General features: G+C 46.0%; 2 protein-coding genes across 2 annotated transcripts; one reads left to right on the forward strand and one right to left on the reverse strand.

Moving 5' to 3' along the window:
• Positions 1-4,111: 4,111 nt before the first annotated feature.
• On the forward strand, positions 4,112-8,328 carry LOC138661648 (uncharacterized). The gene is made up of 6 exons (XM_069746485.1): positions 4,112-5,361; positions 5,517-5,831; positions 6,062-6,194; positions 7,439-7,470; positions 7,684-7,757; positions 7,865-8,328. The coding sequence occupies exons 1-6, from the start codon at positions 5,292-5,294 to the stop codon at positions 7,958-7,960; spliced, it is 720 nt and encodes a 239-aa protein (XP_069602586.1). The 5' UTR covers positions 4,112-5,291; the 3' UTR covers positions 7,961-8,328.
• Positions 8,329-10,639: 2,311 nt separating this feature from the next.
• Positions 10,640-19,482, reverse strand: DDAH2 (DDAH family member 2, ADMA-independent). Its single transcript, XM_069746486.1, has 7 exons — positions 19,346-19,482; positions 17,867-18,283; positions 17,657-17,756; positions 17,026-17,099; positions 13,619-13,738; positions 13,351-13,494; positions 10,640-12,637 (listed from the first exon to the last, which is right to left on the reverse strand). Exons 2-7 carry the CDS (start codon positions 18,128-18,130, stop codon positions 12,521-12,523), a joined length of 819 nt encoding a protein of 272 aa, XP_069602587.1. The 5' UTR covers positions 18,131-18,283; positions 19,346-19,482; the 3' UTR covers positions 10,640-12,520.
• Positions 19,483-20,601: the final 1,119 nt, after the last annotated feature.

The following is a 20,601-nucleotide window of genomic DNA, read 5'->3' on the forward strand; positions in this document are numbered from 1 at the left end:
AATACTTGGCCCGACCCAGGGCCGACAGGGATTCTTCAATACGGGGTAAAGGATATGCGTCCCGTACGGTGTGGGCATTCAATTTCAGATAGTCCACACAAAATCGGAGTGTCCCATCCTTCTTGCGGACCAAAACTACAGGGGCCGCCCAGGGACTCCGGCTCTCTCGGATCACTTGGTTGTCCAGCATACTGGCCACCATGCTCTTCACCTCTTGATAGAGCGCCGGAGGAATTTGACGATATCTTTCTCTAATGGGTGGAGTATCCCCCGTTGGAATCTCATGCTCAATCATCTGGGTACACCCGAAGTCCTCTCCATGTCGGGAAAAGGTCTCTTGATGTTCCCACAAAACTCTCTCCATCTGCACGGGGGTTAGCTTCTCCCGATCCACTCCCATCTGCTCCATGATCACATGAACATTCCATTCCTCCGTAGGAGGTTCAGTCCGGCCTACCTCGACCGCGAATGTCCAGGATGACTGTTGGTCTGGTCGCAATTCGAACCCTGCATTTTCCGGCACCTTCTCTGCTGGCACGAACAGTTCAGCCAGTATGGTCCCAGCGGGAATTGCAACAGCTTCATCTAAAACATTGATGCATCGGACCGGCACTCGTCCATTCTTCACAATCGCCAAAGACCGGGCCACATGTACCTTGGCAAATGAGGAACCCTCTCGGGCGGGCTCAAGTAGCACTTCAAGCCCATTCAATCTCTGTGCAGCTCCCACAGGCAGCATTAAGAGTTCCTCTTGTCTGGGTCCCAGCAGGATCGGGGCCCTCGAAGTCACTCGGACCCGGCCCACCCGGCCACCTGGGACCGCACTTTTCAGCAAGTCGCAACTCAGCACTAGACGGTGTAGAATTCTCTGTGTGGGTCGGTGTCTGGTCGCACGGGCCCAGTATCGGGGTCCTTCACTGGCATACATCTGGTGATTCAAATCTCGCAGCACGTTCATTCCGAGCGTCACTTCCATCCCTCTTCTAGGGGGGTGATCCACCAGTACTACCCCTTTCTGCCCCAGCTCTTGACCAAAAATTTTTAGTTGCATCCACACGATCCCTTTGACTGACAATTGACCATTATTTGCGGCGGTCAGTCGTATCACTCGGCCATCCTCTGGAATCACTAGTCGACTGAAGTATCTCTCATATACTTCTAGAGGCATTATAGTACATTCGGATCCCGTGTCAACCAAGCACCTCATCTTCCGCCCTTCAAACTCTGCTTCTATCACTGGACTACATGCAAAAAAATCTTGTTCATTCCGTCGAGGGCTTTGTGTGGGTGGGGCCGCTGCTGCTTGCCCTCTCATGGCAGCGGCCGGAAGTTTAAAGCCGGTGACGTGGTTTCTGGGGCTGTAAGCGCCCGGCAGTAACGCGAGATGTCCCTGGCGGCCACACTTCCAGCAGGTGATTGTTCCTCGTGGGCGAGGGCTTGACTCATTCTGATAGGACGACCTGGCCATTTGCGGGGTCACCGTTCCAGAGGGTGGGGCAGGAGGTTCCCGTGAGGGGGTAGAGGCGGGATCAACTGTCAGTTGAGACAATTTCAGCTTCAACTCCTTCACCTCAGCACGCAAAGCTTGTACCACGCTTACCAGCCCCTCTCCCTCCGACCCTGATGACCCACCTATCTCCAGCTGGGCACTGTTCACTGACCCCTCGGGAACATAGGCTGATTTCTCTTCCCTTTCCACTGCAGCTCGGTAAATCTGCCAGAAAGATAACTCTGGTGCAACCCGGGCCATTTCCAACAGTTTGTCCCGGAGAAGTCTATTGGCTAAACCGGTGATGAATTGGTCCCGGAGCAAACGGTCTACCTCCCGGAACGCCCCCATGGCCCCCGGGTCTAGTCGCTGCATCTCATTCAACATCTCTTGCAAAATATTAGAGTACTGCATCAGGGACTCACACTCTCTCTGGGGACGATTAAAGAATAGGGACCGAAGCTGGGCCACACGCGCTCGGCCCCCCAAACTCCCCTCTAACAGTTCCAAAATCTTTTCTAATGTATCCCTCTCTGATTCTGGGCGCACCATCACCATACGCCTAATATCACCCTCCAGTGCATTTAATGCCAGCTCAGCGCGTAACGCGGGGGTCAAATTACACATGCGCAGAATACTCCGGATTCTCTCAGCCCAATCTTGCAACGCCATATTGCGCCCATCGTATTTCGGCATGTGCTGAAGTAAAGCCCCTACAGGCACATACCCTCCCGGGGTCGCCGCGGCTGCCAGGGGAACCCCAACCCCCGAGGAGGATGCGGATACAGCGGGGTCATTTCCACCCTCGCCCTCGTCCATGACAAACACTGGATCCTGCCGACTACGCCAAAAATGTAATGACCAGAGGTCCGAATATGATCCAGTGAGTCACAAACCAAGACCAAGGCAGAAATCTCCAACGGTATTTACTCAAAGGCAAAATAATCAAGGTAATATGGAGAATATTAAGGCAGATGCACCCCAAAGATACACTAGCTCAGCAGCAGCTGAAATCACTGTGCCACTCCAAGGTCTCCTGAGAACTGTATACTACAACAGACTAGTAAGAAATTTACCTAACAGGCAACTAAAAACGGGAACAAGTGTAAATTGAATGTAGTGTTATTAAGGGAGCCCCTGGAATGGCACATTGAGTATAACTTACACAACTCTAATATAAGATACACCTCTAAAGTAACAACTTAACACTCTGAGCAGAGATACCCGGTTATCTATAACTATGGTACCGTATCCTGAGATAGATTTCCTCTCAGGCAGGAATCCGCACAGGCTGTAGCCAGTCCATATCTTCAGCGCCAATAAGTTACAGCAAACTCCTCTTGTCTTGTCGGCCGATGCCGAGCCCAAACGCCGGGGACTTAGTTAGTGGTCTCACGATGTTGTCTCTGCTTCTGTAGCTCCTAGGAATGCTTCCACGACAATCCGTCCGTCTCTGTATCAGCCGTCTGTCCAGACTTGTTTCTCCACTCAATGCACAGGGAATCCACAGACTTCCAAATTCGTACTGGGTTCTTAGTAAAGTCTCAGTCTTTTCTTAGATAAAGGGTTAGCTCTTCTCCAGGAAACGTTAGCAACACAAGTCTCTCACAGAGTTAAACAAAAGGTTAGCTCTTCTCCAGGGGAACGTTAGCAACAAAAAGTCTCTCAAAAGCTTCTTTTCCTCCAAAAACACTTGCAATAAATCCACACACAGTCTCTTTTTTTAAGATCTCACAGCAGCTTCTCCTTTGCTTCCCGCCTTTTCTCTCTCAGCTCTCACTTCCTAGTTTCACTTCACACACGAGACACTGGACCCCACCCCCCAGCACACATTGTCTCTGGGAGTTTTGCACTGTCTGTCTTCTGCTGCAACAGGCAAAAACCACAGGGTCCTTGTGCCCTCTCAGTGGGACTACAGTTCACCCTCTTACACCGCAACAACTCAGCCACGAAATGGAGGCCCTGTCACGTTACAGAGTGGGGGGCCGAGTGCTGAGGAGGATAATCCCATAACTGCAAAGTCCATACCTCCTCTGGCATAACATCACCAGAAACACTGCGCTCTAACCATGAGCTTCTTGGCCGAGAAGCTACCTGCAGCCTTACATCACCAAGCACAATGCTGTGCATTGGATGGAGTGCTATAAAGCTTAAGCCGCCACCACAGCACTCTGGAGGAGACGTGTTCTGTGCAGCGACAGATTGCACTTTTCTGTCTGCGCCTGATGGAGGGGCCTGGTTTGGTGATTCCAGGAAGACCCTTTCCTGTGTCCAGTGCAAAAGATCGATAAAGACATGGAGGGGGAATTGGTCCTTCATGTACAAGCATATAATTACTGCAAAACTTCTATAATACTGCTCCTATGTACAAGAATATAACTACTATAATATTACCAGCAATTTAGAAAAAGTCGAAGAATTTCCCTAGCTGGCTGTGCATTATTCCATTTGCAGATAATCCTCTTGCTATAAGAAGTGATGATGAGTCATTGTGGATGTATCTACTTTCCTCTGTTTCTTGGTTTATACCCAAGTATAGCCAGGCTGGCATCCCCAAAGATTAGGGATATAACATGTCGGGTCTGCCTGTCACAGATAAAGCTTCACTTCCTCATCTCCTTCAGTTGATGGGAAATGAGAGTGAGAGAAGTGGACAGACTGACACTGAGGACCCCTCAAATGCAGACAGACTGGCTCACTGAAGGTACAGATACAGAAACTGGCACACTGGAAGGACAGACACAGAGACTGGCACACAGGAGGTATAGATACAGAGCCTGGCACACAGGAAGTACAGACAGAGACTGGCACTGAGAAAGTACAGACACAGAGCCTGGAACACGGGAGATACAGACAGACTGGCACACAGGAAGGACAGACACAGGTACTGGCACACAGGAGATACAGACAGACTGGCACACAGGAGGTATAGATACAGAGCCTGGCACACAGGAAGTACAGACAGAGACTGGCACTGAGAAGGTACAGACACAGAGCCTGGAACACGGGAGATACAGACAGACTGGCACACAGGAAGGACAGACACAGAGACTGGCACACCACACAGGAGGTACAGACACAGAGCCTGGAACACGGGAGATATAGACAGACTGGCACACAGGAAGTACATACACTGAGCCTGGAACACGGGAGATACAGACAGACTGGCACACAGGAAGGACAGACACAGAGACTGGCACACCACACAGGAGGTATAGATACAGAGCCTGGCACACAGGAAGTACAGACACAGACTGGAACACGGGAGATACAGACAGACTGGCACACAGGAAGTACATACACTGAGCCTGGCACACGGGAGATACAGACAGACTGGCACACAGGAAGGACAGACACAGAGACTGGCACACCACACAGGAGGTATAGATACAGAGCCTGGCACACCGGAAGTACAGACACAGAGACTGGAACATGGGAGATACAGACAGACTGGCACACAGATGATGTAGAAAGTAATGTTCAAATAGGTAGAAAAGAAACAAAGGCAGGCTCCACAGATGGTATAGACACACCCAGGTGGCATAAACACAGTGACTGGGACACAAGTGGTGGTAGAGAATTAGTAGCAGGTACATAAGTGGTATACACATAGTAATGATCGGAGGGGTGGTATAAAGAGACTATCAGACAGGTGGTAAAGCCACAGTGAGTGGCACACAGGTGGTAGACACATAATGACTGGCACACAGGTGGTATAGACAGTGACTGGCTGTTGGGTCCTAAAACAAAGTGACGGATAATAATAAACAGAAAAACTAACCCTGAAGAGCAGACGGAAACGATGATCCGGTACGGGATGGATTTTGGGGTCACTTTGAAACTGGCCCTCATGGTGCCCTGTGTCGTGGAAGGTGAGGTGGTCTATATACATTGATAATGGCTGCTCTGATCTGAGTATAATGAGAAATTCTGTGACTTTGTACTATAACTTGTGTATTTAACCCTGAATCTGCTGAAGATGTCCGCTTGCTGTCAGTGAATAATTCCACCATTCCCATTTCTTTAGGTTGCTTGCTTTCTTCGTCTCCTTACCTCTCTCTGTCGTTCCTGATTGGACATAAGACCCCAACTCTGCAATGTCTCCTCTGCCTGGACATGAAAGATTATCCCCGGCAAAATTTCACCTTCACCCTCACCAGGAATGGAAAAGTCGCCCGCTTCAGCCAGATATCGGCCCGGAGGATACTGTTCCCACTGGACACCAAGAAGAACCACACCGGCCTGTGGAGATGTAAGGTGCGGGAGTTCCCCAAACTCAGGGAGGAGTATTACCTGCGACCCCCCATACCTGCACAGGCAGAAGAAAAGACGGAAGACACAGGTAGGTCGGGCGAGGCCTAGACTGGGGGGGGCACTGGGCAAGAAGGTGGTACTGGTATGGGAGGTATGAGCGTCATCAGCTCATCTGTCCCCACATATCCCTCCGTTCTCTCCCGCAGAGCTTACACTCTAATTTCCTGCTGATCTTTTGTCCCAGTGCTGCCCCCTAAGCCTCAAGCCTGTATTACAATCATCATTAATTTTTTTTTTTTTTCTTTGCTTCCGTGGAAGAAAAAACTTCGGTCCCTCCCTCGTCGGCGTCCACCACAGTCCTGCTGACCATCGCGACTGCGGCGTCTCTGCTGCTGATCCTCATCCTCGTGATATCCGTCACATCGGGCATCTGTATAGCGAAGCGATGCAGGTAGGTGAGGAGACCAAGAAGTCTGAAATACAGGGAATCTCGTGTATCTCTCAAGATCTCTGCTTGCTGTCAGCCAATAGCACTATGGTATTTTCACTGCGCTCCTCTCAGCCGATTTATGACCACGTCAAAGGTGAATGTGCCGAAAAAACAAAGAGCCCGTAAGAGGCAAACGGTGCAACATTTTGAAGGAAACCCAATTGCAAAAAGAATTTTTAGCCCAAAATAAATAAGTAAAAAAAAAAAAAATGTCCCGAGGTGGACAACCCCTTTAAAGTTCATTGAATTGTTTCTTTTAACAAATGCAATTAGTGATGAGCGCACGTGCTCGTTACTCGAGTTTGAACAGGGTGCTCGGGTATGCAGAGTTTCGCAGGTACTCGGGTATGCAGAGTTTCGCGGGTACTCGGGTATGCACTGGGTGCTCGGGTATGCACCGGGTGCTCCGGTATGCAGAGTTTCGCGGGTACTCGGGTATGCACCGGGTGCTCGTTTATGCACCGGGTGCTCGAGTAACATGTTCAGCAGCATGTTTCACAGCTATTAGACAGCCACAAAACATGCGGGGATTGCCCGGATTTGTCAGCCGCGAAACACGCGGACGCCTGGTCTCAAATATTTCACCCGAGCACCCGCGTTACCCTGAGAATACCCGAGCACCCAGGGCAAACTCCAGTAACGAGCACTTGCACTCATCATTAATACTAATCCCATCTCTGATGTTTTCTTAGCATTGTCTGACTTACTTTAAGGAGACCAGATGTGTCTGGAGTTTTTATGGCAATTCCGTATGGAAACGAAGTATGTAAATAAGCTCTCTGCAAGAAAGAAGGAAAGCAATCAAAGATATCGTTCTGACTGCATGGAGCCACCACTAGGGGGAGCTCATTACAGTTTCCTGCATGCTTCCAACCACCTTCTGACTAGACGTAAGCGGCTTCGCGCAATTCACTGGTATTGAGCGAGGTCGCGCACGTCTAGTCGGAATGTGGCCAGGATTACCCCTATCACATAATTGGGGTTAATTGCTCCCGACGCAGGCAATGAATCATGACAGCACAATGTGAGGATTCACATAGCGACTGCAGACTTTCATGCCAATCCCGAACAACCCCTTTAAGGGTAGGTGCAGTGGGAAGGAGAAAAACAAACGAGCAAAAACGAAAAAGTGCTCAAAAGGGTTAATAGATTTTATTTCTCCAGTACTGAAACAATCATATTTATGTCTTTTTTTTTTTTTTTAGAAGAAAATCTGCTCACAATCAACATCACAAAGGTAGGATTGAATCATTAGGGGGTTCACTTACTTTCTATGACTGTTTCGCATGACATGCAGTGCATTGTGGGTGCTCAGGTAACAGCAGTTTGGCTCAAACCCCAAACATGAGATTGACTGTTTCCAAGAGCAAAGTAGCAGAGTACATGGAACAGGTAGACTTTTGGGACCTTTAAGTTTGTGTAAGTTCGATATTTTTTTTTTTTTGTACAGCCGGAGAGAGATCTGACAACTTCCCACTCACTGAAAATCTTGGCCCCGACCTAAGCAATCCTAAACTAGAGGCGGTGAGTATTAACGGCTCCAACGTCGCCCTCTTCTGGGGGATACAGGGAATGCCATACTGATTTTTACCAAAAAAAAAAATATATATTTTTTGTGCTAATTTTTCCAGGACACAGAAGTTTCTTACGTGGAGCTAGAGATCATCCGGGATCCTTCTCGAAAACCTTCCAGGAGTCTTAATACGATCTACGCAAACATCATGTGACATTAAAAGGAACGGCGGTAAATGTGGAGGACTCATGGGAGCAGGGACTTGTCAGGATTGCCTTTTCATCATGCTGAAACCCTACAATCATCCTCTGCCGAGAGCGTGGCCGATTGGTGGATCTGCTCCTTCCGCTGTGGAGATCAGCGGTGCACTAGGGGCACGTATGACGCGTATCTCCAGTTTTACTAAAATATCAAACGAGTGAATCTAAATCTTACATTCCATGGTATGATCTTCTGCTTGTGTAATACGGCAATTATCACACATCCCAAGATGTACAGCCCCACAGCTTACCTCATCACCATCAACCAAATGTACATGTAGAATAAAATACAATATTGTACAGAGTCCTGCTACACTAGAGACAAACGTATAATGTGTGAAATGCTTAACTGAGCGAGCACAGCTCTAGAGTATAATGCAGGACCAGTAATGTATGTACACAGTGACTGCACCAGCAGAATAGTGAGTGCAGCTCTGGAGTATAATGCAGGATCAGTAATGTATGTACACAATGACTGCACCAGCAGAATAGTGAGTGCAGCTCTGGAGTATAATGCAGGATCAGTAATGTATGTACACAATGACTGCACCAGCAGAATAGTGAGTGCAGCTCTGGAGTATAATGCAGGATCAGTAATGTATGTACACAATGACTGCACCAGCAGAATAGTGAGTGCAGCTCTGGGGTATAATACAGGACAAGTAATGTACGAGATAAGGTTAAGGAAGAAAAAGAGATGGGAGTACAAGTTGAACCATAACTTATTTTCACTTTATTTAAAAAAAATTTTTTAAGTGTGTGTTAATTCTAATTTTTCACACAAATTACTCATACATTTTGTCCAGACCACCAGTCAAGCACCCAGGGAAACTGGTGTAAAGACGGAGACATTTAGATCCCGATGCATCAAAGCTTTTGCGTCAGAACTTCTACAAAACTCTGTTCCCTAAATTTTGCAACTTAACCAGTTTCTCCTAGCTCTTACAAAATGGAAGGACCTGAGTCTTGGTGGGTCAATTCATGACAGGCAGCATCGTTCACTACTCCACAGATCTTACTCCAGTAGTGTGTGGCGAGGCTTATGCCACTCATGATGCTCCAGATTCAGCAAGCCTCCTAAATCAGGAGCGCCTGACTCCACCTCATCAAGACCATCGTGATGTTTAATTTTGAATGAATACAATGGTTTATGGATTTTATTTTTTTTTTTTACATTGAGGGCCATCACTACAAAATAAGACTAGATTAGTAACTCAATTAGACATATGGTGATTAAAAACTGCTCTTACCACAACCCCATGTAGCTGGTTGCAGAGGTTAGCGTAGCAGCTGTACCCATTGCAGTTTCACATACCCGGAGGCAATTGTCCATCAATATAAATACCAAAAATAAAAAATAAAAAAAAATTGTTCGCACACAATTCTGCCCAGTCTAGAGACAAGAATGGGAGGGATAAAATAAAGCCAATATCACCTCTCAGTTTACACTAATGTATAAATGCTCTACAGTGTATGTGACAAAGTTCTCATGTTACAAGGTGCTTTCTTCATGTTTTGGAAGGATTTGAGTGGTGTCTTGTGTATGATGGTAATTCATAAATAGTCTCTCATTCAGCCACACATTGGTACAGACAATTTGAAAAAAAAAAAAAAAAAAAAAAAACCTTCAAAGAGGACCCTCTCCACTTCCCAAAATCCACAAGACCTCAAGCAATAGGCAAAAACTGAAAAAAGCCCAGTTATTCCCTAGATCTAGAGCAGAGAAGATATGTATATGGATTAGCAGTAGACCGGAGCTACTATGCACAGTCTTAGAGTATTTGAGGGAAGCACCATGAAACATGAATCGTTTTGCCGCTTGTGATCTAGACAGCTCATGCACCAGTATTAATGAGGAGAGGCCAAGTGGCTATTTCCCCCCCCCCCCCCCCCATCTTGAGACTGACTAATACAATATGCACACTATTTGCACTTTGCTTGTTACAATTTAGACTAATGCATAACCACTTACGCCTTGATGGACATTAATAGCTGCAGATATGTGGAACCGCGATGGGAACGGCCATTGCCCCAACTCCTGCAAACATCCATTTGGCTTTATGGGAACCAGAAAGATTTTTTGTTTAAAGTTACTGAAATATCTGGCATAATTTTATTGAGATTAATAGCCACAGTAAACAGTTCATTGTTCATGAGAAACGCTTACACCAAAAAGGTTAGTCAAAAATGTTCCCAAAAGGGAAAAGTCCTCATTTAAAAGACTCAAATGTTAAACAAAAATTGTTAAAGGAAAAAAAAAAAAATAAAAAAAATAAAAAGTAGATCGGAACGAAGAGGTCACTGGAGAGAAACTACTTGTGAAAGGGCAACATTATTGCCCTTAGGTGACAATACCTCACTCCAGTTGGGAAGAGGAGAAAGATTTCAGGTGTGGAGCAGAGGTGCACACCACTCCTAAGACACGCTTGTGCCTCTTACCAAATCAGGAGCTTTTGACTCCTACACAATCTTATCAAGACTGGTGAGAAAAGTCGCCAATCTTGTGAATCGTAGTAAGTGACTGCCTTGTACATTATGTTCTGTAAGCATTCAGAAGGCACTATGAAGTGATATTTCACACCATCCATTCCCCCAATGTTAGAAATTAGAAGAAATGTATCAGACAGATAACGTAGTCTTGAAGCAGTTTATTTATAAATTCAAAAGTGTTAAAAAACAAAACAAAAATAAACTCAATTTCCAGCATATATTAGATGAGAGAACAGAGGGTGACGTAACGTACAAATCCTCCAAACTAATAGAAAATGCATTCAACAAGCAAATAAACAGTCACTTGCTCAAACCACAGGTTTATAGCCTCCCCATACCACGATCCAAGAAATAGCACCAAAAGGCAAAAATCGGCAGATCTCCAGCCAAGATCCAGACAGGCAGGTTGGGTTGGCCGCTGACATTCAAGATGAAGTGACAAGACAAGTGGTGAACGACAGTCAGAATAGGTGCATCGCCCCCTAGTGGTCAACTGGCTCATTGCTTCAGTGCAGTGTTCTCAAACCAGTGCCTCTACAGCTGCAGGAAAACTACAGAGCCCAGCATGCCCTGATGGTTTACAGCTGTCTCGCTAGGCTGCTTTTAGTTTTGAAAGTGGAACTTTCCCTAACCAACATGTATGGAGATCTTTAACTGGCTGAAACAGACCACCATTTTCCCCCCCTTTGCCTAAATTTTAAATAGTATTCTGTACTGAATTAAACCAGAAAAAAAAAAAAAAAAAAATTCAACCTCCCATAAGATAAGTGATAGTCTAAAAAGGTGGCGCATCCCTTTTAAATATACTACAAAAATCTGATGATGAATAGGGCACCAAGAGTGAGATATAACTATGATCACCACTACTTTTGACTTGTCCCTACCTCTTCACCATGAACCAAGCTCAAATCTGACTGTTCAAAAGGCAGAGAAAGGAAACCGTTCCATCCATCCAGTTTGCACTATTAATCAGATGGATTATATGGGAAGGGGGGGGGGTAGGAAGAGTTAGTGGGAGAACAAAATTCTGATTTTTGGCACCACCTTAAAAAATGACCACCACGAAGAGTAGGGAGCAAATTCACATTAGGGCTCTGGGAAGTTTACTGAATATAATAGACCTGACTATGCAGGAGGTCTACTTCACACCAGGAAGGGAAGAAAAAAAAAAAAAAAATGCAGTCAAGTTCTCATTCCCTTTAAGCCACAGTATTACTACATTGCTGCAGAAACTGCTTAAGGAGATTCCCATCTAAAACCAGAAGCTGATTAAAGCAAAAATTCTAGAAAAAACGAATTAAACACTGAAAAGTCTATGAAGTGGAAACCTAGAAACTCACAAAACTGGGACAGACTCATTGCTGAGAATGTGCTGAACAACCACTTTAGTCATTAGGCCCGGTATTGGAAAAAAACAAAAAAACAAAACAAAACAGTTCTTAACACTTGGCGGTAATTAAGCCACATTATCCTCCATCACAGCTGACTTTTAACCATAGAAATACCAACAGTTTTAACCGTAGAGTAGATTGCATTCTTCAGGTGCTCATGAGCACCATCTAGTGGTCATATAAGACATTACAGCGATGTAGGCTTGAGTGAGATATTTGTAGAGAAAAAAAACAAAACAAAACAAAAAACAGGCCTTGAAAAAGCCCCGAATGTTCAGATATGGGTGTATTTTTGCAGGAATGTTTTATTTATGAACTATATAAGCCACTAAAGAGTAGACATCCCACAATAAGCAGATTCAGTTATCCCAGGTGGGTATGTCCATGTCCTGTCTATAGAAGAGGAAAGAAAAAAAAAAAAAAAAAAAAAAGGATGTATTAAGTAATTCCATATAACTGCTGAAGTCTACAGGCAGCCTCTGACTGTTCCTAGATATGTAGAAGCACACAGCGCTGCAGGCTGCGCGCGTCGGGGTAACATGTATGAGACCAGTAAAGCCAGAGACGGATAGGTTTTGCTGTATGATGCTGTAGGAGGGGAGGCTGCCCCTATACTACCAGCGGGCCGACCACTCAGAATTCCGGCTTGCGATTTATCAGTATAGAGCAGGAGGTCAGACATCCTCCGATCTTCGACACTTCTGTGCAAGACGCTGGGACCAGCGTATAATCTGTCAGCTTCTGAAAAACCTAGAAGTAAACATACAAGTATTACACCTAGTAGGCCAGGCCTGCATTAGTAATCATATTTATCTATGCCATGTACAGAAACACCTGCAGTAGCCAATACGGCGTCATCTATACATGTATGACAGTGTCCAATGCTCAGCAACCTCTGCCACGCCAGCTGTTCCGGAACTACAACTCCCAGTATAGCGTGACCACCTCCAGGTCATTTTAATGTCAGATTAAAAATTTAGTGTCGATTAGTTAATAGAATTTATGTTAAGTAATAAAATGATGTCTGATGCCGCCACTAGGTGGCGCTCACCGCGTACAGCTCCCATTGATCCCCAATTGTCTACTGTGTGACGGGAGCTCCCCTAGTGGAGGCAGAAGGAATAGATTGTGCTTTTCTGATACAATGCTAGAAATATCGAGTACAATAGGATTGTACCATGAAAAATGAGTGCAGAATACAGCACCCATCTACAAAAAAAAAAAAATTGTAAGGCTTTTTGGGAGACACATTACAAAGCACAGTGGTGTACATAGAGAAATAGGGGTCATATAGCAAAGGTAGAAATTAGAGTCTGATTGACAGCACCTCCCATGATGACAGTACAGTGCCTCTATTAATACCTATTAAAAACAGTCGGGACCAATCTGAAAAGCCCACCAGTCACCTGTGGACGCACAGCAGCTGCATCTATGGCACGGTCGCCCAAGGACGGGACACTCACCTGAACACTGTTCGGATATTCCTCCGCGCTGCGATGAACCAAGACGTTGGATTTGGGCCCCACGCGAGCATAGATGCAGTTGGCGGCAGCGTCGTCGGGCACAGTCAGCGTCTCGTAGTGATGATCCGTCAGCTGCTCCATCATCTGATACAGAGAAAGGTCGCCATTACGTTTCCTCATTGCATTATTTATACAGAGCGGGGAGGCGAGCAGATACTTCTACCAGGGGAACGCTGACTGTTTCCACCTGCTGACAATCCAGACTTGCCTTCAGAGCTCTTTTCGCTGTGTTGCTGCTGCCGATCACCAGGGTGTCAGGGCCGGCCATACTGCAGAAGCTTTTCAGGTGTAGTTCTCCTGTAACTGGTACGATGGAAACTGCATAATCCTAGGAGAAAACAGTCCAGACATCTTTACAGGAGTTCTACGGGTCACCAGGTTCTTCATGAACAGTGAAAGTTTGGTTGGAGATCTCAGTTCCAGGGCCGGACTGGCCATCGGGCAGTTCTGGCAAATGCCAGAAGGGCCGGTGCCAGTAGTGGGCCGCTGCACACCGACTCACCCTTCCCCCCCTTCAGCACCGCATTCAACTATATCAGCGTCTATGATGCCAATACAGTTGAATGCAATGATGGAGGAGAGAGCATCTACTGACGCCCCCTCTCCCATCATTCCCCGCTCCCATCATTCCCCTCTGACACTGCGGGTGCGTGCGTACTCTGTACCAGGCAGTGCAGCGGCAGCCCCCGAGACAGGAGCACGATAAGGTGAGGAGTGTTTTTTTTTTTTACTGGACTGTGGGGCCATTCTAGGGGGGGGCTGCATTATACTGTATTGAGGACTATGGGAAATACGTTATACTATATGAAGAACTATGGGGTACATTATACTATGGGAAGTGAATTGTACTACATGGATGACTATGGTGGTGCATTATACTATATGGAGCACTATGAGGAGTGTATTATACTAAATGGAGGACTATGAGGAGTGTATTATACTGTGTGGAGGACTGAGCAGTGTATTTTAATACATGGCAGACTAGGGAGTGTATTATACTATATGGAGGACTGTGGTGCAAATATATGGAGGGCTATGGGGTGTATTTTACTAAACAAGTAGAATGCTGCATATTCAGATGATTTTTGTTCCAGCAAAAACAATTATTCTCAGCAGGACATCGCCGGTGTAAACTGTAGATTTGCTGCTGATAACACGATACTGTATGGGGATCTGTTAGTGATCTATTAGTGATCGTTCTGTCCCATCATTATTCCTCAGCTGGTGGAAAGAGGCCGGGAAACAAGTGTTGAAAAACTTCAGTATTGTAGATCAAACTCATTTAGTGGCATGAACTCAGCGCTTGTAAATACAACCGAAATGCTTTTGTAGGATGTGCAATATGTTAGCATTTGGGGCCCCATTTTAAACTTTGCCTAGGGCTCCACTTTGACTAAAACCGGCCCTGCCTACAAGTGTACAAAGATATTATACAGTCCCCATGTGACAAGTGGGCCTGTGTAACTTCAAATGCCAGGGCTGAGTTTTAGTCCCAGTCCAGCCCTGCTCAGCTCTGTTGCCTCCAGGAAGCTTGAAGAAGGGACAGGTCTGAGCCAACAGGAAGACAGCAAGCCTAAATGTCAGCGGGGTATAAGGCAGTGTACAGGTCCTTCTCAAAGAAATTAGCATATAGTGTTAAATTTCATTATTTACCATAATGTAATGATTACAATTAAACTTTCATATATTATAGATTCATTATCCACCAACTGAAATTTGTCAGGTCTTTTATTGTTTTAATACTGATGATTTTGGCATACAACTCCTGATAACCCAAAAAACCTGTCTCAATAAATTAGCATATCAAGAAAAGGTTCTCTAAACGACCTATTACCCTAATCTTCTGAATCAACTAATTAACTCTAAACACATGCAAAAGATACCTGAGGCTTTTATAAACTCCCTGCCTGGTTCATTACTCAAAACCCCCATCATGGGTAAGACTAGCGACCTGACATGTCAAGAAGGCCATCATTGACACCCTCAAGCAAGAGGGTAAGACCCAGAAAGAAATTTCTCAACAAATAGGCTGTTCCCAGAGTGCTGTATCAAGGCACCTCAATGGTAAGTCTGTTGGAAGGAAACAATGTGGCAGAAAACGCTGTACAACGAGAAGAGGAGACCGGACCCTGAGGAAGATTGTGGAGAAGGACCGATTCCAGACCTTGGGGAACCTGAGGAAGCAGTGGACTGAGTCTGGTGTGGAAACATCCAGAGCCACCGTGCACAGGCGTGTGCAGGAAATGGGCTACAGGTGCCGCATTCCCCAGGTAAAGCCACTTTTGAACCATAAACAGCGGCAGAGGCGCCTGACCTGGGCTACAGAGAAGCAGCACTGGACTGTTGCTAAGTGGTCCCAAGTACTTTTTTCTGATGAAAGCAAATTTTGCATGTCATTCGGAAATCAAGGTGCCAGAGTCTGGAGGAAGACTGGGGAGAAGGAAATGCCAAAATGCCTGAAGTCCAGTGTCAAGTACCCACAGTCAGTGATGGTGTGGGGTGCCATGTCAGCTGCTGGTGTTGGTCCACTGTGTTTCATCAAGGGCAGGGTCAATGCAGCTAGCTATCAGGAGATTTTGGAGCACTTCATGCTTCCATCGGCTGAAATGCTTTATGGAGATGAAGATTTCATTTTTCAGCACGACCTGGCACCTGTTCACAGTGCCAAAACCACTGGTAAATGGTTTACTGACCATGGTATTACTGTGCTCAATTGGCCTGCCAACTCTCCCTGTCTCTCCTGACCTGAACCCCATAGAGAATCTGTGGGATATTGTGAAGAGAAAGTTGAGAGACGCAAGACCCAACACTCTGGATGAGCTTAAGGCCGCTATTGAAGCATCCTGGGCCTCCATAACATCTCAGCAGTGTCACAGGCTGATTGCCTCCATGCCACGCCGCATTGAAGCAGTCATTTCTGCCAAAGGATTCCCGACCAAGTATTGAGTGCATAACTGAACATTATTATTTGTTGGTTTTTTTGTTTGTTATTAAAAAACACTTTTATTTGATTGGATGGGTGAAATATGCTAATTTATTGAGACAGGTTTTTTGGGTTATCAGGAGTTGTATGCCAAAATCATCAGTATTAAAACAATAAAAGACCTGACAAATTTCAGTTGGTGGATAATGAATCTATAATATATGAAAGTTTAATTGTAATCATTACATTATGGTAAATAATGAAATTTAACACTATATGCTAATTTTTTGAGAAGGACCTGTAACTGTTGGCTAGGACCTTTGTGGGTCAATCCAGTACTTACTGGCCATACACATTAGATCAACCCGGGAACTGGCCAGACATCTGATGTGTACAGAGACGTCCAGACTTTTTACCCCATGACAACATGTCAATGAAGAATCAGGTTGATGATTTCAATATGCCCCTCCTTTTTAATTCTTAGGGAAAACAATCTGCCACCAGAGCTTTGGCAGCTGTTTATTCCTTCCCTCTATTTCAGGACCCATGCACATTGGGCTGAAGTGAGCGTGCGTAAGTATAGAGCTGAGGACAACCATCGCCCAGTGAAGTGACAATTCACATTAAATACGGACGTCAGGGGAATCCATATAGAAGTGGTACCAGAAAGACGAGAACATTTGGTTTACTACCTGGTAGGTTTTTGCCACAACCTCAGCACCTTGGAGATTGGTCCACTTTGACAAGCCCACGAAGATTTCTGTACCTGCAAAAAAAAAAAAAAATTTGAATTAAAGTTATTCAAACCATAGATCGAATGAAGCCAAGCAATACCAGAGATAGCCAGTGGTCAAGTGTGGCACAGTTTCTGGCAACAAACCCTGAACTTTTCTGTTTTGAGAGTTCACCTCTAGATGACCAATATTACATGCAGTTTCACATTTAAGGGATTCATATACTTTCGTATCCACTTGTCTAGAGCTCCAGTGCCCATGTGGAGAATTTTTTTTGTGTATACAGCTCCTACACATACCCATGGATTTCCATGGGTACAGACTACAAACGTGGCATCTGCACAGTATGGAACAGGCAGAAACATTGCTTATGGAGGGTGGAAGTGGGTAACTCACCAACACAAGTTTAAACCCAAGGTACTATCACTTTTCAATACTTCTACGCATCGTCTCCCCCCCCCCCCCCAATGATAACATTTCTATATTTTTTTGTAATATATCTACATCTTACTACCTGACCTTAAAGGTTTTCCCTCATGCTGCACCAGTCTTCTCCAACCTTCTTCCCAAGGCTCAGAGCATCTCTCACCTGTAAAGAGGACATCGCTGGCATCCAATGTGGCACTTTCGTCTGTAAGTTCATAAACTCGAAATTTCAACTCTTCGAACAACTTCTGCAAACCTTCTGTCTGAGGGGAAAACAGGACAGCGAAGGGTGAGGGACAAAAACAGATGGCAGATTATGAAATCAAGATGGGCTGTGTACATACACACAGACAGGCAGACAGACAGACCTCACCTCTTTTCTTCTGGCGGGGTTTGCCGGACGGGTGATTAGAGCTGTATCTGCTATTACTATGGCCATGTCGCCAATTAGTTGCCCTCGGGGTAGATCTTCATTTGGAGGAAGCTCCATCACCTGGAGCCCTAGTTTCTGTCTTAAGATGCCAGAGAAGACACCACTTTCCCTCTGTGCCTTTGCAAGGTCCACCTTCCCGTCCGCTTCCTGAGCCAGAGAGGAGGGCACCCCTCTGACCACAGCATGGGTGTATCTACCAGTCATTTTTATTTTTTTAAGCCCCAGGTAGGGGAACACCAAGAGATCTGTTCTTCAGCCCTTTTTTTCTGCAGTTCCTATTGGTTTTCCTCACGATCTCCTATGTGGATGAGTTTCTCTTGTCCCTGCACCTTCTTGTTTCCTTCCTGACTTCACTTCCTGCAAGAAGAAGGAATGACAGCAGTGTCCAGAAAAGTATACATTGACAAACACTCAGCGGTCACCAAGCGGGTGACTCACTAAATGCACGGTCCGAGCAGCCGTAAGGCTAAATTTGGTACCAAAACTTAGGAGGTGATAAAAGCTTCTGGGTAACAGCAAAGCCCCCGGAAATATCGGGACATTCCAGCACCATGATAGAAGCAGACAGTTATAGATGACAGACCGGACCTCAGATCTGAGCAAGTGGCAAATTTTAGAAATACCCGGCCTCTCGGCCTTGTTGTCTCCGGACACCACCCTCTGGGGCCACTTACTGTTCCCCTAATGGCAAAGCCTCTGCTACCCAACCTTATGCTGAACCTGCTCTGGACCCCCATCCTGAGCTTAGGTGGGTTAAGAAAACCACTTGTATTCTCTTTTTGAACCTTTTAACCCATTGACTGCCGATATAGTGCCATGCGATACCCTTCCAACAAGTCATGGGGAAGGCAAGATGTATTTGGGTACACGCAATGTAACCCTTTGCCATCATCATGCAAGGATCCTGTACCTCCCAGAACTAAACAGGTCAATCATGGCCATACAACGTGGCAACCCAAGGGTTACACGATTATTATGGACTTCTAAAAAACAGCTGCCATGTCTTCCAGAGGGCTCATAATGACTATATAACAATAGATGTGAGTGGTCCCAACTCCGTTATTGTAAGTCCCGGACCCACTGGATCACAAGGATATTAGGGATTGCATCGGGCTGGTCTTATTTTTAACCCTTTATAGAGCAGATAAGTGAACTTGAAGCGGATGGCAACAAAAAAAGAAGGGAGGGATGGAGGAAGGGAGGGATAGGAGAAAGCACGCACTGGACATGAAGTCACAGGGTGGAGAGACCCCACCAGACAAGCGGGTCACCTCCAGCAGAGACGGGGCTGGGAGCAGGACAGGGAGTGTGTGTAGGGGGTGACATGCAGCAGGGCTGAGGGGCTGTGACAGCAGAGAGGAGGGTGACAGGGTGAGGCGCACAGCAGGGCCAGAGTACAGGGAGGGAAGGGGCACTCACCACAGGGAGGACAGGGTCCAAACACGTGACAAGTCCTTGTCCCCAAACCGCAGAAAGCTGGGGGGTCACCCAGCCCAGATCGTCCCTGCTGCTCCCCCCTTCATCCCTCCCCTCTGTCTCTCTCCATCCCTCCAGCAGTCCTGGCTTCCTCCTCCTCCCAGAGCAGCACTCACTGGAAATAGGAGGGAAACCAGCACAGACTCCAATGTATCTCACACACATACCCTGGGGTTGTGCAAGGGTGGCAGTCACATTAGGCCCTGGTGCCCAAGAAGAACTCCAAGCACAAAGAGACAAATACTATTAAAGATCCACAATAGTTGGGGTCCATTTAGTGTTTTTGCATTGGGGCCCACAAGCTTTAAGTTACGCACACAGCACCTCTAGAAGTAGACAACGCTTGCAAGGATGCCCCTCCAGACATGCACACACCTCTAAACACGCATGTACATACGCACCTGTAAACACACATGCGCGCTCCTCTATGGACAAGCACTCTAGACACACAAACCTGCCCCAATGGCCCACTGTGGAAACATGCATGCACACCCACCCCTTTGTAGACAAACATGTAAAGACACTGCACACCCCTCTAGAAATGCATACATGCACTTATGCCCCTCTAGACACACACCCACCATGCCCAAATGCACTTACAGTAGTCTTTTTGCTGTCAGTGTTAGATGCCCCTACAGTCAGTTTCATCTATAGCTCCTACTTTTTGATAGAAGCTTATGACAAATGTTACCTCTGCACTCACAAACCCCAAAATTCAGTATACCACCTGTACTAAATGCTAATCATCCACATTAGGCCTCAGTTCCACAGCGACCCTCCACATAACCCACCTCTACCAAACCACCACCACACTCCCATGATGCCCAACTCACCTTTCACAGACCTCCACACAAGAGCAACTACGCTCATTAACTTTATAACCTACCCGGCCTGTAATTAGGGAGGGGGGTGATTACAATTAACCCCTCAATTACTAAGCACGTCTGCACTAGTCTATGGCTAATTCTTGCTCAATAGGAGTTGTATCCTCTGAAAGCTTATAATCAGGTTACTTTATGCAAGATCCTCCAAAACTGTCCTTGCTCAGGGTTTTCTGTAAGGACACTGCATGGCCACAAACAGCGTCCCTATGGGTCTTCGCTATGGTCATCAGGTGATGCAGACATTTTTAATTTTTGCATTTTTGTTTTTTTTTCTCTCTCCCTTTTCAAAGAGCCATGACTTTTTTTTTTCATGAC

Source organism: Ranitomeya imitator, chromosome 2, assembly GCF_032444005.1.
Source record: "Ranitomeya imitator isolate aRanImi1 chromosome 2, aRanImi1.pri, whole genome shotgun sequence".
Classification (NCBI taxonomy): domain Eukaryota; kingdom Metazoa; phylum Chordata; class Amphibia; order Anura; family Dendrobatidae; genus Ranitomeya; species Ranitomeya imitator.

What these genes read in the sequence shown, in the direction of transcription:
- LOC138661648 (XM_069746485.1), top strand. Translation starts at nt 5,292, where the DNA reads ATGATCCGGTACGGGATGGATTTTGGGGTCACTTTGAAACTGGCCCTC. An exon ending in AGAAAAGACGGAAGACACAG is followed by an intron (nt 5,832 to 6,061) that starts GTAGGTCGGGCG and finishes CTTCCGTGGAAG; the next exon opens with AAAAAACTTCGGTCCCTCCC. An exon ending in TCACAATCAACATCACAAAG is followed by an intron (nt 7,471 to 7,683) that starts GTAGGATTGAAT and finishes TTTTTTGTACAG; the next exon opens with CCGGAGAGAGATCTGACAAC.
- DDAH2 (XM_069746486.1), bottom strand. Translation starts at nt 18,130, where the DNA reads ATGACTGGTAGATACACCCATGCTGTGGTCAGAGGGGTGCCCTCCTCT. An exon ending in TTGTGGCAAAAACCTACCAG is followed by an intron (nt 13,739 to 17,025) that starts GTAGTAAACCAA and finishes GTTTTCTCCTAG; the next exon opens with GATTATGCAGTTTCCATCGT. An exon ending in CAGCGAAAAGAGCTCTGAAG is followed by an intron (nt 13,495 to 13,618) that starts GCAAGTCTGGAT and finishes TCTCTGTATCAG; the next exon opens with ATGATGGAGCAGCTGACGGA.